General features: G+C 50.7%; 1 protein-coding gene across 1 annotated transcript in view; it reads right to left on the reverse strand.

Moving 5' to 3' along the window:
* Positions 1-19331, reverse strand: part of LOC128724505 (uncharacterized) — a 37504-nt gene that overhangs the window by 7161 nt on the left and 11012 nt on the right. The window contains exons 2-6 of the mRNA XM_053818230.1: positions 14784-14849; positions 2317-2550; positions 789-2160; positions 309-438; positions 49-237 (exon numbers count right to left, since the gene is read on the reverse strand). Coding sequence (XP_053674205.1) covers positions 49-237; positions 309-438; positions 789-2160; positions 2317-2550; positions 14784-14849 — 1991 coding nt within the window. The remainder of the gene's footprint in view (positions 1-48; positions 238-308; positions 439-788; positions 2161-2316; positions 2551-14783; positions 14850-19331) is intronic.

Genomic DNA, 19331 nt, shown 5'->3' on the forward strand with positions numbered 1-19331 from the left:
GTTAAACGAAACGTCCGGGGTTGTGGGATGTTTCTGGCGGATACTTACCAAGTAATGCGGTACCGTAGGGGTTACGCTTGGGCCAACCGTGGCTGGAGGTTGGCCACCAACATTGAGTTTGTTATCGAACCGCGTGGTGTAGAGGGCCGCATTATGGAACTTGGGTTTGTACGGCTTTTCCACCAGCAGCTGGGGCGAGTTCACCCGATCATCCAGCGGTGATCCGCGGTAGTTCATCTAAAAGCACAAAAAGAAGGTCCATTTTTAATAAAGGACGACACGGACACACACGACCACGGGGGACGTACGATTTCCGATCCACTGTTGCTCAGGTCCTTATCGTCAATATCGGAACCACCGAGGGAACCGCCGTCCTCGTCCAGCAGGGACAAACCGGAAGAATCTTCCCCTTGGCTTTTGGATGCGTGCGCGCGGGATCTAGGAACGAAATTAAAAACACGATTAAATGTCTGCAAACCAAAGGGGAGTTGTTCCCCAGCCCAGCAGTTCGGGTGTTGTGTCATTTGTGGCCACTTCCTCGCGCGCGCGCGTGTAGCAAACAGCGGATGCACAACCACACACGCCCATACACAAATATATGCGCCGATGATAAGGAAGCAAGTGAAATGCGTCACGTAGAAGCGCAATCTAACTCCGCAACAAAAACCGCGCTAAACGGACACCACTCGAGAGGCGCGTGAGGGTTTTTTTTTATTCTTTCTCCGGCCATCTCACCCCCCCGGAACGAGCTTTAGCAGGAAAAATCGGAAAAATCGGTCAATACCCACCGGCGGTGTTTGTAGAGGTTGCTCTTCGTCTTGAACGCGATCCCGCACAGGTCACACTTGAAGGGCCGCTCGTTCGTGTGCCGCCGGATGTGTTTCTCCAGCACCGACGGTTTACTGCAGTTCATCTGGCAATAAGGACAAACGTACCGGCCCGTCGGGGTGACGGCGATTGTCGTCGTCGTCCCCCCCGCCCCACCAAGCCCCCCGGGCACCGGTTGGTGGTGGTGGTGGTGTTGGTTGGGGCTGATAACGGGCGTGTTGTTGCCGGTGTTAGTGCCGGCGGTTAGGTTCCCGATTAGAGCTAGATTGGCACCGCCGGGTTCCGTCGTCGGTGGGGATGGTGAACCGGAGGAACCACCGGAAGACGAGGATAGGACCGTGGCCGTGTGTTGCTGCCCTGCCGCTGTTGCGCCACCATTCGCGTACCCCAGCAGTGTACCACCACCACGGGGTTGTTGCTGTTGTTGCGGTGGAACCGAGTAGCTTACGATGTACTGCACCGCCGTGGGAGCGGACTTTGAGTCGTGTTGGCGATCCTCGAGGGCGCGATTTGCGACCGGATCACCGTTATCACCGCTTGGGGAAACAGACGAAGAAGAAGACAACGATGATGGTGCTGTTGCGGTCAATCCGGCAGCGTGAGTATTAAAGCTGCTGCTGTTGCGGTTGTACGTACAAACGCTGCTACTTGGCGTGCTATTTCCACTGGTTGTCGTCGTCGTCGTCGGTTGGTTGTGGTGACCGTACAGCAGCTGGGGTTGGTGCAACACCAACGGGTACGGGGGGTTTGACGGGTACGAACCAACGGTGGCCACTCCAGCATGCAGTGACGGATGAAGCTGGTTGTGGTGATGATGATATTGACGCTGCTGCTGCTGCTGCTGTTGCTGTTGTTGGTGATAATCAAAGGCGGCTGTGATAAGACTCGTCGCACCACCGTTCCAATCGCGAGCGCCCCCTGGTGGTGGTTGGATGGAACTTTCCACCGGTACACCGGGCCCACCAGGCAGGTGACCTCCACCGGCACCGGTTCTCACGTACACCTCCACCGCCGGTGACGACTCATCGCTTCGGGTTTCCTCGTTCGCTGGTGGTTCACGCGATCGCACCAAAACCGCCGGTACCACCACGGTTCCTGCGTCGGTGTGCGTGCGCACCACCGCCGGTGGCTGATCTGCTGACGCAACAGCCGCACTATCGGACCGATCCACCGATCGGCGGTCACCGTTTCCAATCACCACCACCAGTTCGCCCGCCGCCACACGCTGGTGTTCTTTTTCTTCTTCCTCCGTGACGGTGGCGCTTGCGATGCGCTTGAACTTTTTGTGCAGGTACTTGAGGTTCGCCACCGATGACGATGATGATGATGATGACGCCAATGACGGTGCGTTGCTGATGGGATGACTGGTGGTGTTGTTGTGATTAAGCGAACCAACGACAGGTCCTCCGGTCGCTACTCCGCTGCTGATAGCCGTAGTAGAGATGGCTACTAATGCAGTGCCTGCTGTCACTGCTGGTTGTAGTGGTGTCGGTGCTACTGTCACCGCTCCTGCTGCTGCTAGCTGGCCCGGTCGTTCTCCACCAGCGTCACCGTTCGTGTTCGCTGCGGTGGACAAATACTGCTGCTGCTGCTGCTGCTGCTGCCGCTGACTCACTGACGTCGCTTTGCCGTCGATACGGTGGTCGTGGTTTGCTATTTCCATAGCGGGTTTAACGCCACCATTGCCTCCGCCGGTTGTGCGACCGCCACCACCCGGATCATCTGTCAGAGAGCGAGAGAGAGAGAGAGAGAGACAGAGAGCGAATGAGAGAGTGAGAAAACATGCGACAAGTTAGCGCACAATACGCTTAAGTAACGTCTGGGGGACGACCGGAGCAAAGTAAAGCATTCCACGCGCGGTCCGGGCGCGCTCTGTTTGTTTATTGTTGTTGTGCTTTGTCTCTATTGTTGTTGTTGTTGCTTTTTTTCCGCTTGTCATTATGATTAGCAGACGAGCAGGCTTCGACTTTCCGGATATGGGAAAATGTGGGTTACACGTGCGATCGCGGGCTATTGAAATGCGCGTTTTTTTTTTCTTCTGCTTGAGTTGACCCCGTAACCCTCGTAGCCTTAACCTCAACCGTGGTTTTTTGTTTTGTTTGTTGTTGCTTTCATTAGCCGCTTCTTTTTAACCCAACTCGCGCTATCGCGGTTGTAACACGTAGGGGTTTTATTTACAACCCCCCCGGGGTGTACTTTGCGTATCAACCGTGTGTGTCGTAGGTGTAACGGGAAGGAAAAAACTCGCTTGCTGCTGATCATGCACCCTGCAGACCTACTGAATCCACCCCACAAAAGGTGGTGCAACTGCAGGCTCAAACCCACAAAAACGCCCACGTATCCTTCTGGGTGGAGAGCAAACTAGATTTTATGGGCGTATCGGAGGGGTCTTAACAAAAAGCCCACCTTTCCTGCGAGAAGGAATTTCTTTTGCGTCATGATTTCAACCCATAAAGCGCATTCGAACAAACACAGCCACGCGCACACGGGCACAGAAAAAACATGTCGTCAAAGTGAAGGGAGATCCAGCACGGAAACTGGTTTAAGCGAAACGGGTGGGCCGCAAAACGCCTTCCTCCTCCACCCACCAGCAGAAGGAAGGCCCATATTCCGGAGGACTATCCGTTTCATGCTAAAAGGTGCTTGTCTCTGCCTGTTGCATATAAAGCGTTCCCTCATCGGGGACACAGACTGGCAGACGCGGTTCCCCGTGCATAATGCAGCTGTTGATTGAGAGCAAAAGAGAGCGAGAGAGCAAAAAAAATGCACGTTACACGGCATTCTGGCAGGCGGCAACCCGGAATGTGCCAATATATGCAAAGTGACGGTGGGCAAGTAAACCAGCCCCAACGGTAGCCGAGAGCGAGAGGTTGTTTTTTTTTGTTGCTTCCCGATTCGATGCATGCCCTGCAGAAGCCAATCCACCCGCTTAAACACATCCGTCCAGCTGTCTTGTTTTGTTTTTATTCTGTTTTGACACGCGCGATAAGAAACCGCAGGACAAAAATAAAAGTCCAGTGTCGAAGGGGAGGGGGGGAAGTGGGATTTTTGGGTGGGATCAAATTGTCTTCTTTTTTTTTCTTTCATTCAACCCCACCTCATTATCTCGGTGTTATCGAACTCAAGCGGGCAGTGGAGGTCTACATTCCACAAGCGAATCGCGAACATTCCCCCAGGGGTTTTCAGGGCGATTGTTCTGCAAAACCTTGTATCCCTCCCAGACCCGTGCGTGTGTGTGTATGGGGTTTCCCTCTACCACCCACTCACCCCACAAGCTGAGTAGACGATAAGTTTAGGGACAGGAGAAAAAGCCCTCCCTAATCGTGAGCCCATCTCACCCCCCAAAGGTTTTTCATCGCATCATGATAACGCGAACACCCTTGTGTGTTCCTTATCGGTCCTTCAGTTCCTTCCCCTTCGAACCTCTCTTACCGGTGGCTAGCGCGAATGAATCATCTCCAATCAATCTTCTCTCTCTCTCGCAACAACTTCAGGCCGACGATCGCGCGTTTTTTTTTGCGTCACGCCACGAGGAGGCGCCCTTTTTTCCGCCCCAACGACTCGTCAGCTGCGCGAAATGTAAATCGACGAGGAATTACCTCATCCCAAGGCATCCCCCCCTCCCCTCCCTTCTTCCCACCATTCCCTTTCTGCCTTCCCAATCCCTCGAAATGTGTAGAGACGCAAATGACGCTGACGTCATTTGCATCGCGTTTTGAGGCGCTTAGAACATCTCCCCAAGGGAGGGATCAGACGCAAGAGGAAGCGCGCGCGAGAGAGAGAAAGAGAGAGCAGTAGCTATCCTTTCCACTGTCCCATCCCCTGAGCTCGTCCACAAACACCGTGTCCAGATCAACCTACTCAGCCTCGAGCGATCCTCAGTCTGGCCCGTATGTAATTATTGCTTAATAATCGTTTGCTGACCAAGTGGGAGCACACACACACACACACAAACACGCACACACTCATGCGCCTCTCTAGGAGCCAGATGATCGGTTGTTGTTGGTTTTGTGCACACATTAAAAGCCCATTTGCGTAGCGCACGCGGCGCGTTTGGCTGACAGAGTACGTGAGGGGACGTGTTTGAAAAACCTCTCGGTGATTTGGAGGCGATTACAGATTAGAGCCAACTGCAGGAGGTCGTTTCGGTTTGCACCTAGCTCCTTGTTGCATCCTCTAGCTCCTTTGTCGGAAAGGCTTCCCCTAGTTTCAAAAAATAGCTGAGTTCTAATGCACCTACTTACTTGGTGGCATTTGATGCAACCCAAAACACAATTTTTGACCCATAATTAAAATGAATAATATACCCCAGGTTTTCCAGCTTCATTCGTTGTACGTTTATGAAATACTTAAAAACAAGCAATTGAGAATATGATAAGCATTATGATATTTTGGCCTTATTATGATAATATTTTAAGTTTTAATCAACGTTAATTCGTTGATCAAATAGTTTTGAAAGTTTATTAAGTTTAAATCAATTGAACAGGTACAAGAGCATATGTTCCACTTTGCATACCAGGTGTCTATTGAGCCAACTTCAGTGGGAATAAGCTCACCTACAAAAAAAAACTGCCCCACTGGTTCTTCCCTCTTCCTCATTCTTTGCGGCATATAATCCACCTCCCCCTTTTGCACCCATTACCCCAGACGAACAAAGCGGGCTATGCAACCTACTACCTGGCGTGTTTCGAACCTCTGGCCATCTGTCCGATCGCGCTCGATCGTCACCAAAACGGCAGCCGAACCATTTCGAAACTAACGTTTTTTTTCTGTTCGTTTTTTGTTTGGTGTTCAACATTGCTCACACAATTTCCATGCTTCAGCAGGTGGAAAGGAGGAGAAGGGGGGGGGGAGAGGATCGATTCCAATTCAACCCCCCCCCCCCCCCCCTCTTGGCCAATCCCTTCCCTCGCATGATCATGACGACAACACCACGGCGGCATTGGATTGGGTGCGCGACACCTGAAAATATCACCACCCCAATCGGGCGCCTGTGTGCGTGTGTATGTGTGCTCTGGCGGGTGGAGGGTGAAGAAGTGAGACAGACAGGCCGATTAGGGCAGATGACCGTCATCCACACCTCCAACAGAGAGTTGAGTAAAGTTGCTGGCGCTGTTCAAAACGGCGTAACGTTTGCGAGCAGCGAGAGAAAAGAGGAAAAACATATATAAAGCAACCCCTCGATGAAGGGAAAAAAGAGAAGCGAGGGGACGGCACGAAACACACATACGGTTAGCACGCGCGCGACTCTCCCTTGCATCACGCGCGCGCACGCGTACGCTGGACGACCTGGTGGATGGGTGGGTGGGTGGAAGGGAGGGAGAGTGGGATGGGGTGGGGTAGGGTGAGATGTTGCGGAAAAGTGGTTGACGCAAGCGGCCTGTCTGCGAGCTGGCTCCCACGTCACGTCATCAACGCGAAACACACATACACACACACGTGTGCGCAAACGATCAGTGTCGCGATCGAAAGGCACATACACGCGCACACGCGCGACCGAATGGTTGTTGTTGGTGATCATTGCATCGCAACCCGAACGGGGGTGGATGGGTTGGTTGGGAGGGGGCTGGAAACCACCCAACCACCCACCCATCCACCCACACAACGCGCGGATGGCTCCGTTATCGCGAAACACCCTCCCGCGGCTGGACACGGCCCCAAAGACTGCAAGGGTGTATGGGAGGGGGGGGGGGAAGGAGAAGGTGGATGGGTGGGTGGGTGCAGAAAATGGCTGCAAGAGGTGGGTGAGGTGGGTGAGGCTCAAAGCAGCGCAAAAAAAAAAACAAACACATTCATCACGCTAGAGCAAGGCAACCGTGGCGAAGGTGTGATAGGAAACGACACTTTGCTCGTTTTTTTTTCTCGCGCCCGAGAGAGCGAGAGAGAGAGAGATAGCCGTGGTGATGGGATCGTCAGTTGGCATCAAATTTTAACCCCACCATTATGGGGACCCCGATAAGTGCGCGTCCGTTTGTCATCGCACAGAGCGATCGAGAGAGAGATAGAGAGAAAGATAAGAGGTGATTGTTTAGCCAAGTTTCAAACCAATGAGACAACAAAACACCTCCTTTACAGTAGGTCAGTTAGAAGCACCAGACGATCTTCCCATTAGGGGGGTACACATTGGTAATGTATCTGACCTCACACCAACGGCGTATGCTGGAATCTCGATCGCCTAAAAAACCCTACGAAAAAAAAGAAGGTCCTAAAGGATGGAACAAATACACGCAACGCTCTCTCTCTCTCTCTCTCTGTCAGATATGATCGATCGCGATCGCAAATTCCGTCTGCAAGCACGCCAACAAACGCGTTGTTCAGGTGTTAACCTCTCTGTCTCTGCTCGTCACGTCTTCTGATTATTTCGCACTTTTTTTTCCTGGCACCAGCACCCACACACACACACGCACGCCTATATGAAATAAAAAAAAATCCCGCGCCCAGGTTCACACGCGTACACAAAAAAGGGTTCGGGAACGCGTTATCGGGCGGACCTTCGCGAGTGCCGCGCGTCAAGCGCCGTCAGCGCAATTTGCTTCTTCCCCGTTAGCGTGTGTGTTCGTGTGTGTGTGTCGATCCACTTGTTGTCAGCAACCCCCCCCCCCCCCTAAAGGGGGACTCTTTCCACCCTCAAGAACGCCACCAGCGCCGTTGAGGACGATTGCGATGAGATGAGTTAGAGAGGATGATGATTTCTTGCCTCAAATTTCGTACTTCTTTCGCGCCGCACGTATGGGTGTGTGTTTTTTTGTTGCCTTTATTCAAACACACGCCACACGCCGCCGCAATATCGCGATCACTCAAGCGCGTGTTAAAGTGGCAGAAATGATCGCCAAACGAGACGATCGCGCATGAAACCGGCAGAGTAGCAACACACAACAACAACAAAAACGCATACGTGGGTGGTTTTTCCAATAGAGGGGGGGGGGGGTGCTCTCTCTCTCTCTCTCTCTCTCTCTTTCTTTCTGCCTAAGGGGTGGTGTCGACTTTGGCACCTTCAACCGCGGCTCAGACGGTGTGACGGGTTGGCTGTTTTGACGATCGTTTTGACTTGCATGTGTATGTTTGTGCATGTTTTTTTTTGAATAAGGGAAAATACCGAAACCCGTTGAAGGAATAGAGCGCATTTTTGGCATCGGGTGACGATGACGATGATGATCGCGTTTGTTCCAACCCCCCATTTCACCCCTTCATTAACCTAGTCAACTAAAAGGAGAGTTGTTCTTTTAAACCCACTCGAGACACCCAAAACATGGCATCAAATGGGGGAAAGGATACGTACGAAAAAAAGGCGTTAGAAGACGAGATATAAAACCCCACCCCGTTAGATAGAACAGGCGACGTGGGAGAAAGAGCACGCCTCGGGGGGATCCGTTTTACTCATGTAAATGACAAGCGAACACGATCACACGGGCACAAAACGGCACAGAATGCGCGATTTAAATTCGCTCATCCTTCGGAGAGAGAGAGCGAAAGAGAGAGAAGTGCCAAAAGGCGACGCTGTGTTTTTGCCGCACAATATTCGGGTGCAAAGTCCAAGGACAAAAGGCGCGTTGAAGCGAAAAAAACGCACGATCGCGCACACACACACACACCGGTAGAAGCAAGACAGTTAGGGACGATAAGTGTAAGTAAAACACGCAAGCAAAGGTAGCCCCAGAAAGTGGAGTGACAAATAAGATCACTTCTCTTCCGAAGTGACCCTGCCGGGGTTGATTGAGGCTGGAGACGACACTCTCGGTTTGGGGCGGCATGTTGACGCTTTATATTCATTTTTAGAGCAGAGCAATTTGCGCATGCTTAAACGGACACGATGACACCACAGGTTGTAGGAGAGAAAAAGTAAGGACACAGAGTGAGACTCGTTGGCAGATGAGCGGCAACATTGAGTAATGATCGGTTCAAGCTCAACCCATGTTACAGCTTATTAAACGACGATCTCAACTCTCCTTTTAGAGGTGGGTCCTTAAATTATAAATAAAAAATCGAAACCCTCTTTTTTCTAAACGGATCAGATGCCAAAACGGTCCGCCGTGACACACGGGGAAATTCCAGAAGTAGGTGCCAAAATGTTGGGAGTTTTGAAAAAAAAAACGCCTAAAAAAACTCCAAGGATCACGCTTCCTATCGATCATCCCTTAGAACAGCTTGAAGCAGCTGTTTGCGAATTCACGACAGAAGAAAGGTGCCAAACCTGAACCGTGGATATCTGAGGTTCCCCAGGGGTTCGCAATCAACCAACGATTCTTATCTCTCACTGGGTAGGGTTGTTGCTCTGTCTCTCTCTTTTTTGCTGTTGTTGTTTGTTGATAGCTACAAAATAGGGGCGAAATTTAAATGCCCTGTCAATCATGGGGCCTGCGTTCTGAAGCACTTCTAGAGGAGGCTAGTTAGGTCAAAGCAATTTTCAAATCAAGAAAGCAAGAGAGAGAGAGAGAGAGAGAGAGAGAGAGAGAGAGATGATCGTAGAGCTTCTCAGGTCAAACAAGCGCTCTATGACTTAGGAGAATGGTGACTCTTTTTTCATATATATATATTTTTTTTAATTTCCACCGCACACCAGAGGGCGAAAGGTAGGTAGGTGTGAATTGTGCACGTATCGTAGGGGTGAATCGCGCACGAATCGAAATTAATTCCAACCAGCGGAACCGCACCAAGGACACGTGTGACCCGAAAAGGGCAAAACGCAACCCATCGGTTGGCGCGCGGTTGGTTTCTAATTTTCCACGCAGCGAACCACGCTTAGCGCGTAAAAGAAAACACCATTCGCTTGCTTGGGGTTTGAACACTCGCGTCTACGGCTCCACGGGGACATCCGCAAGAGGCGGAACAGGTCACGCGGAACATCGATCGCGAAGGAAGCCAACGTGTGTCGATCAAGTGAACGAGGTCGAATGCCTCACTAATGATTCAAATTGAATCATTTCAGTTGAGCTACTCTTCATGGACGTGTAGAAGAAAACCGTGTGCGCATCGTGTGTGTGTGTGCGAGCAGGAAATGGAGCTTTAAATGGTTGCAAACTAAAGCACGCCAGCGAATTTTCCTCCACCCAAGCGGATCGAGTTCAAGGAAGGCCGACAAACGCGTTATTGACGATTTGCTTTCGAGTGCAGCTAAATCGAGCGGGCCAAAGTGGGTGAAGCCAAAATTGCATTTTCTAACCGCGCAGGACACGCGGAAAAAATGTTTCCGCAGGTTGAAAAGCGGCGGCAGGATGAAAAGCACACTCATAAACATTATCACAAAATTCGCCGCGTTGAGACGCTCGTGACAAGCTAATTCATGCGCTCCCATGACACTCGTGTGTGAGAGAGAAATAAAGAGAAAGAGAGAGAAGAGGAGAGTGTCAGTTATGCCCCACCGGTGCGCCATTAATATGTAGGCATCTTTTTAAAAAAAAATATACAAAACAAGCAAGAGAAAATATTGGCGTAAAAGATGGTGTGTCGCTTTGACACGTCTGCTTTTTTTTCTTTTCGTTTTTTTTTTCTGAATCTGAGGAATTTTCCGCCAAAACCGCAAACCCCGGGGAAAGATGGCGCTAGTGGGGGTTACACGATCGTAAAAAATCGAACTGACACGATCACGTTCGTCGGTGCGGTTATTTTCGCCGACACGAGAAACAGAGTGAGCGTGAGTGGGAGAGAGAGAGAGAGAGAGAGAGAGAGAGAGAGAGAGAATGATGGACAGAAGCAAATAATCATAAAGCACCACATCCTGGGGGTCACCACCGGCGGTTATGTCACAAGATGTGTGTGTGTTCCGCACACACACACACACACCCACACGGGTGGAGATGAAATTATTTTTGATTTTCTCAGAAAACCCCCACCCCATCGGGTTCCTAATCGAAGCCGCGTGGCGGGAGATGAGGAGGAAACACATTCTGCACGCTTAAAAATAGGACAAAACGCACTCCAAACAGATCAGCTGAGGTTCTCGTACGAAGGACTCGAAGGACGTGAAGGATCACCCACCAAAAGTGCTCTGAAACCTCACTCGTGTTTGGAAAAAAACAAAAAAAAACTCGAAACAAATCTCTAAGCAGCATGGCGGCGTGAAAATGCGCGCCATTTGCGTGGCCAGGATGAGGAGCTGCGGGAAAGAGCCGCGACTGATAACGGAAGGGGAGCACTTTGAAGCCCCCTACCACCCATTCATAAAGTGGTGGGAGAGAGAACGAGAGAGCGAAAGAATGACAAGGTACGCAAACAGCGCACCGACGGATCGGTGGCGCCAAACGTCAAAGTCCACGCAAAAGTGAACAACGGACTCCGGAATTGGTTGGTTCGCGATCGTTAAAAAAATGGAAAATAAATAAAAGAAAACAACACAAGCTTAAGCCAAAGAATGATCACCTTTGTTGGTTTTGACCAGACACGGCCAGAAGAGAGCGACGCTAAATAGGGAAGAAACTAACGACGAAACGAGACATAAATCTAGCGCCAGTTTTGGAGGCATTTTGTCAGCATTAAAGTGATCGCGAAAGGTCGTTTTGAAGGGTATCCTTTCGTCAGCTTTCGATTGTCCACATCCTTGCTTACCAATCCCGCTGTTTCGTGGTTAATGTTAGGGCGCTTTTGAATCCTCCAGATCAGCTTGAGCCGAACATTGATTGAACTTTCGGCTGCTCGATCTTTGATTGGAATTTTTTGTTTTTTTATCGGTCAAATATCCCACTCCAAACAGGGGGCTACTGAATTTTGTACAAATCACACCGCACGCGATAAAAAGGTACACCCCACACACACACACACGCACGCACACTAATCACCGAAGGGGTTTGATTTTGCCACACATTCCACGAGACGCTTCCGCCAGTTTCGAAAAAAAAAGCCGTCGCGATCTTGACCGATAGAACGCCCCGAACGGGAACGGGGATATCAATCAACCGAAGGGAGGAGGGAGGCGGGGGGGATGAATTACGGGAACCCTTCGAGAAGCGGGGGAGCACACACACAAGCACACACACACCCAATCACGGAAGGCAGGCCGTCCGCTTGCTCATCCGCTCGGCCTCCGCAAGACTGAGACCAAAACCCGGCGTCATACTCAACGTGCCTCGTTCCTCGTTCAGAGAGGACATTGTGAGGGAGGGAGGGGAGGGGGAGGAGGGCTCAGTGGGTGGTTGGGTGGAAGAAGGTTGACGTTTGGCGCAGGCGACACAACAATAACATCAACATGTCGGACGCACCAGCTGACAGCTGATCGTTCCGCACACAAACACACACGCGCGCGCATGCCCCGAAACTGCTTGGGGTGTTTTTATGATAACGATGAGAGAGAGAGAGAGAGAACGAGAGAGACTCACTCCTCAGAGAGTGCTTCTCTTTCTCTCTCTCTCTCTCTGTGTAATCGGCAGGCTCCAGTGGTTGATAACAGTATCAGAAAAACCGGAGCCGGAGGAATATCGCGAAGGTTCCCTTTATGGTGGTAAGCCGTTGACGTAAGAGCGTTAAAATCAGGGGTGGTTTTGGGTATAAGAAGGCGAAAATTCCACCCTAGGATTTGCGTGTCTTTGCCCTTAATGAATGGGGGAGGGATTTTTTTGGTTCGAATATGAAAGGGTGTACTTCTAGAACTTACAAAAAATTTAAGAATGAAAGCATTACTATTGATAAAGTTCGATTTTAGTCCTTACGTCTCAAGATCAATGTTCAATGTCTTATAATAGTCATTTCGTTTAGCTTAAATAGCAAAATTTTCTCTACCAGCATAGTTGTAGCTGATTTAATATATTTCATAAAAGAATGAACTATTATCTCATTGCGGATCACGTATCCCTGCAGTGAGAAAAATCTGAATCTAAATAAAATCTGAAGCAATGGATTTTATGTCTCTTCAAAAAGGAATCAGATCAAATTTATTTTACTACTCATGTTTATATTATATTACTCATGTTTATTGCTTTACTATTCTCCAAAAAGGACTACGCCACTACTACCCTTGTGTAACAATCCTTTGAGTTTTTGGATTGAAAAGTGAATTGTTATACACGCTTCTGTGCATAGTTATTTGTATCGCTCTATTTGCAGGATGAAATTATCTTCAAGGAATTTTATGTACGCTTTCCAGATGGTGATCACCTTCCAATGCATTCCGATCAACCGATCGAGTGCATTCGCAGATATACTACTCTTCCCCAAGCCTTCCACAATTGAATACCAGCAGCAACTTCCCATCGCAAAAAAAACATTAGAAAACCCAACATCGCTATCGGTAAGCAAACAAAACCCGCGAACCGTCTCATATTTAGCACCGCAGGCCACCCCAGAAGGTCTGTGTCATGCCTAAGGCCCCCTCCCTCCACCATTCCGCCCAACACCTTCTCCGTAGAAAAGCTGTTTCAACAGGAGCCGTGTGACAAATATGCCAAACCACACACAATCGCACCTATTCTTGGGACGGGTAAAATAAATCGATCAACACCCCGTCGTCTGGTGGGCTGGAAGCAAGCTGAAGAAGCAAGTGCCAAGAGAAAGAAGCAGGTCTGCCAACCCCCCCCCCCTGCCCCTCAACAACAACTGCTCCTTGCCAAGCGGCGGTTGTTGCGTCGTTGGATTTCCGCCTTTCAGTGCGTGTGTTGTGGAGGTTTTTACATTGGTGTTGTTGTTGTCGTTGTTTCGCAACTCCACGAGCAGATGTTGCTCGCGGATGTGTGTTGAAGTGCTGTGCTGTCAACTCCAATCGTAGAAGGCGCTTGATGAAACCCCCCGACGGTTGCATCTCTCTTTCACTTACACACTCACTCACACTCTCTCTCTCTCGCGCGCGCGCGCACTCTTTTCGATGGTTTGACGGGCGCGACTCGGTGGCGTTATCGCTAATTTAATTTACGCGCCTACTGCGGGCGACCCCCGGGCGGGCCGCGAGAGACAAACACACACACACACCCACACACAGGCAAACACACATCCACGAAACCGTTGACCAGAGACGCCACTGACAGGATGACGTTTCCGTCATAGCGTGCTGCGATTGAACGCGACGACGAACTCCAACGATCGGGGCCACACGAACACGCACTGGAAAGCGATAAGAGCGCGCTGTGCGTTTACACCACATGATCGAGAGGATCGAGAAAACCATGAGGATGGGGGACAACAAAAAAACCACGGGCAAGCAATAAAAGCTGGGGGTTTTGTGGAGAGGTGCTTTTATTGCACTTTTCATGCACCGGCGTTCGTTCGCGCCATGACTCACCGCTCGAAGATGGATGGTTTGCGTTCTGTGAAGACATTAAGTACACCTACGCATCGAGAGCGAGCGAGAAAGAGAGAGAGGTGTTGGGGGCTTCTTTGCCGTTGATCGTCATCCTGCTCGTGTCAGCTTCCCTTGAATAATTGGTGCCATTTCAATCAACCAACCAGCTAGAAGAACACTTCACGAGACTTTACTGAGGGACACCGTACAAAACGCCTTCAGCTTTCGCTTCTAACCACACCGGATGATAAGCGACCGGAACGTACTGGAACACCAGCACAGGGACAGAGGGTGGTGGTTCTATTATCACCCCTCTTAGCATGCAAAACACCCCCCCTTTCGAAAGGAGCTGAGAGCCCAAAAATTGACCACCCGCCGATTGGTGTTTGGGAATTGATTTCACGCCACACTTTGACAAAAGCCAGTACACGGCCTTTCTACCCGTTGACACCCCACCAAGTAGCCCTTTTCTTGATGGATCGGAAACCCATCAAGTGCGAAAACCCTCAAGCACACGGGTAAGTGAAGGGACACCACTTCTCTGAAGCAACATCCGGAAGGGATGAACGTGAATGTGTCAAAAACACAACGCCTTGTCGATTCGATCGAGTTACTCAAGCACGAGATTGGAGGACCTTAAAGAGGGATGGGTGGGGGATCGGTTCAGGTTCATTGGCCGCTGATAGCAGGGAGTTTTGTGTGTCGTACAATAAACGGTCCAACGGGTGGGTGAAATGTTGCGTGTAAAATTTACCTTTCATTTTGGCATCTTTCTTATCGGTTTGTTTGATGTCCGAGCTGTTCTTTTTGCCGGTGGATTCTAAAAGTACAGAAAAAGGCGTGAAAAATGACATTAATACCGTGCGGTGTACAGTTTCTGAGGGTTATACGACGTTCGACAATCGCATAAAGGTGTTCGAGCCGATGAAAAAATCCTTTCTAAAATCGATATATCCTAATGCAAACTGCTCCTTCATCGCTTTCGTAATAGCATTCGGAAAGCTGCACACCATTGCAACCTGACCTACCAGAGCTAAGCCGCAGCGAAAGGCCACCCTTATCACAACGGCACATTAGATGCACCGGAGAGTCTCGATAATGGCGGCCTTTTTCTACCCCACGACGAGGCGAGCGCGCCCTAAACCGAATGCTCGGTGCAAAAACGTCACGGTCACCAAAACACCCAACGGGCGGTGGGTGGATTTTGGGAAAATCCCACCGATTGAAAAAAAAAACAGGGGAGGTGCGCTCGCTCGATACGAAAAAGAAGCAAAAAAAAGAGAAAAACACACCACACTCTGCTGACGCTGCGGCGATATATGCAACAGATGAGCGCCGGCGGTTTCTCACACGCCCGAGTGCACCATAGTGAGACTGGTGAGCTGTGAGACATAACCTGCTCACTGGCAAAGTAAGTGAGAACCACGCGGTTGCTTTTAACAAGCGTGAGTGTGAGTGAGAGAGAACGAGAATGGTGCGCGCGAGTTTGGGATAGCCCCGCTTTATGGTGGCGACGGTGCACGCACACACACACACACGCACATGGGATGGGGTGTTTTCCATCTGTTGCCTCCTTCCCACCCCCCACATACACCCCTCAACAACAACCCTCCTCCTATTACTCGGTCGAGCGATCATGATCAGAAGCGCCTTCGGCATGCGACTCACGGAAATGGCGTGTGCGTGCGTGCGTGTGTGTGTGTGCTGGTGTGGGGAAGGGGGGGCGATGAATAATGCTCTCGACTAACCCTCGGCATCCCTATGCCACCCACCCATACACCCCCGTTCCGCACCCTTCAATCGAGAGATCGGCTGCTCGCAGATGCTGGGCATCGTTCTCTCTCGCTCTCTCTCACTCTCTTCTTATCTCTCTTTCTCAACCCCATCTCCAACCCACCAAACTGACCCCCTTACACACGGATGCGGGAGATTGCCGATGGGTGTTTTATATCATTTCTGCACCGCCCGTCCTATTCGGTTCTCTCTCTCTCTCACTCTCGCTCTCTCTTTCTCGCAACCGCTTAATTTAGCCAGCCGACGACGACGACGGGTTTTCTCGATGGCAAAGCGCGTCCCGAAGGAATCTCGCTGCCGGCAGCCTCCCGGTGCCACCAGCATCCCTCTCTTCCCCCTACAGCCAGCCCAGGCAGGGTGCGCGCACTGGCGACTGCTTGGCGGCGAGGCCGTACACAAACACATACACGCACACACAGAGAGACCACAAGCATCCCGGCGACTGGCGACTGCGAGACGACGACGGAGTGATCATTTCGGTGGACCAGAAGGGAAAGAAACCAGACCAGCAGGCAAGGGGGCGGGGGAGGGCATTCCCGACGGGGCCCCTCCTTAGCCACCCACCCACTCATCCACTGCCCCCTCACCCAACAGATCACTTGTCGCGCGAGGGGTTCTTTTTTTGTTGTTGCTGCTGTTGTTGTTGTTGCTGTTGCTTCTCAAACCCAGAGCCGGTTTCGTTGCTGGGCGCGCTTTTGTTGGTGTTGTTATTCCACCCCGGCTAACCTAGCCGACCTTCTGGCTTTCTCTCTCTCTCTCTCTCTCTCTCTCTCGCTCTCTCTTTCTAGAGGGAACTACTGACCAGGGTGTCTTAACCCGGGAGGAGATCTTCTTCCCTGCCGGAGGTTCCTTTTTTGATTCCCGGGGAAAAAAAAGGGGATGGGAATATTATTATGCACATTAAAGCGAGCATTATTATTGTGCGCCCTTCTCACCCCACCCTTGGATGTAATGAATCAGATGCAACGGCGCGATTGAAAGGAGCGAGAGGCGAGATTTGCTGTTTGCAGGTGTGTACGACTTTCTCGGTGACAGGACGAACGGAGGGTTAAAAACGAGGCCCTAAAAGGCATACACACATACACGAATCCTGCAGGCAACAAGAAGCATCAAGATGCATCAAGAAGCAATCGTAAGGTGCACATTTCTCGCAGCATCCTTTTTTCGATTTTCTGATCTTGTTGATCGCGGGGAGAAAAAGAAAAGGTGATCTTCAAAGTCCTTTCTTATGCGCTTATTCTTCTGTTTTTTTTTGTGTTCTTTCCCCGCCATTTCTGTGATGGAGAGGACCTTTTCTACCTGCACACGTATAGAGCCTTCTCTTTCGAGTTGTGTCGTGTGGATAAATCCCCTTGTCTGGGGATTGACTTTGAAGGATTCCAGGCGTTATCGGAGCTTGCTGCGGCACGACACGAGCTGTGAAGCTAAAGGATGCGTCGTTACGAGCGATTTGTAAGTGATCCTTCGTGTTTGAACCCCTTCAATGTGAGACCCATGCGTGAGAAAGGACTATGAGAATGTCCCAGAGTCAACGCAACCCAATTCTCCTTCGTCAAGGTCCACAACAATTCCTTGCAACTTTTAATTCAGGTTGAAACGCAGGCTTGAGGAAATGCTTCGATAAAAAAAAAATACCCCACACGAAGCTGCAGGTTTGGTGCAACTCGTCGATCAAACTGCATGTGCATGTGCATTCTCGAGAGAGAGAGAGAGAGAGAGAGAGAGAGAGCGAGAGCGAGAAAATGCACCCTAAAATCAACCTGCCCAACCCAGACGGTTGGTGATTTTGGTGCCAAAGGGAGCGTTGCACAATTACACAATCACCGCTCGCTGTAAAAGACTCTACCGACTCGTGCAATGCAATTCTCGGCCCCCCAAAAGAAAAAAAAAACGCCTCACACCAACCGTTAAAGTAACGAATAACACCAGCTTACGTTTGCTTTACCAAAGCGTGTATTGTGAGCGGGAAAAAAGGAAGGAAGGATTTAAAAACTACCCCAATCCATAAGTCACAACGGCATGTTTTTCTCTCTCTCTCTCTCTCTCTCGCTCTCTCTCTCTTTTGCAGCTTCTTCTGTTCACTTCAAAACCTCCGCCAAAAGTGCAGAATACACCGCCAGGGTCCTTTGGGCTCGCTTCAACCACCCCGACGACCACATGTTGCCGCTTTTGAGCGAAAGGATCTCGAGGCAAAGGAAAGGTTGTTGTTCTTTCGCCTTTTTTGTCTGCTCCTTTTTATTTTTCTTCCATCCATCGCTGTTGCGCGCTTTTCTTTCGCATTTTCTCGCAAACCGGTACTAAAGTGAGGCACACAACAAAAAATGCCTCCCCTTGAGAACTGAACCCCGGGACATGAACGGTGAGGGGGGTGGGGGGTGGTTGGGCCGAAATTACCACCCCATCACATCCAGTCCCTTCAACGCCGGCTGGTGATCCAATCCAGCGCCGCTTTTTTTTGTTATGTTTGTCACCGCTGCAGCTCATCCACAACGCGTCGTCCTTTTTGCCACGCCACGCGTGAGGAACGGACAAGGAGACACACGGACGAACAACCGGGGGGTTTGTGAGGTCACCTCCGACCCCTCTCCACCCATCACAAACACCCGCTGGTTTCAACTTTACGGAGGTCGGGAAGCGATAAGAAACGCAACGCACGCAGGAGGAGATTCCTTCAAAAAACGCTGAAAATGAGAGCGAAAGAGATGGACGATGGCCATAGAGAGGACGACGAGGGGTTGCCCGAATCTGAACACCCCCCCCCCCGGGTCCCTCACCCTCTCTCTCTCCGTTCCACCCTCAACGAAAGACAGGTTCCCGGGCCCCGGTCAGTGGAACGTGAACCAAAAGCGACGCGCGTGAGAAAGAGCGAGTGAGCGAATGCAGGCGGCAAACGGCAGGCGCGAAGAAGAGGAACGAAAAAACACCCGGTTCGAACTCTGTCTGGCTTTTTCGAGCGCAAAAACCCATTCCCATCCGAGACACGGCAGGTTGGCGCCAAAGCAATCGACGCGAGTCCGGTGATATCGATGACCGAATCTCGGAGTGAGTGAGTGAGTGAGTGAGTGAGTGAGAGAGTCCCGCCTATAGTGAGATGGCTTGGGAGCTCACGTATGGTGACTTAGTGAGCGAACCACGATTCGGTGAGAGTTTTTGCTCACCACAGCGGGAGGTTGTTTTGTTGCTTCCTCAAAAAAGAAACCGAACCGAAACGAAAAGGTGCATTCGAAAAAGGGTTTTGGGGTGGCGTGTTAAAGGGCCCTCTCTCTCTCTCTCCTCTCTCTCCTCCCGCGGGTGGGTGGTGTCCTTTATTTTTTGTGTTTTATTTTTTTTGCACACCCAGCTTCCAGTCCCTTTCACACATTCTCACTTTTCGAGCTGCTCGAACGCACCCTAAGGCCGTTCAAAAATCTACCTCCTGTGTGTGATCGCGTTGAACCTGTTCTGTTCTTTTTTTTTTTAAAGGAGGGGTGCAAAACATTCGCCGAAAAAATTAACGAACCCGCCGCCG

Source organism: Anopheles nili, chromosome 3, assembly GCF_943737925.1.
Source record: "Anopheles nili chromosome 3, idAnoNiliSN_F5_01, whole genome shotgun sequence".
In the NCBI taxonomy this organism is placed as follows: Eukaryota; Metazoa; Arthropoda; class Insecta; order Diptera; family Culicidae; genus Anopheles; species Anopheles nili.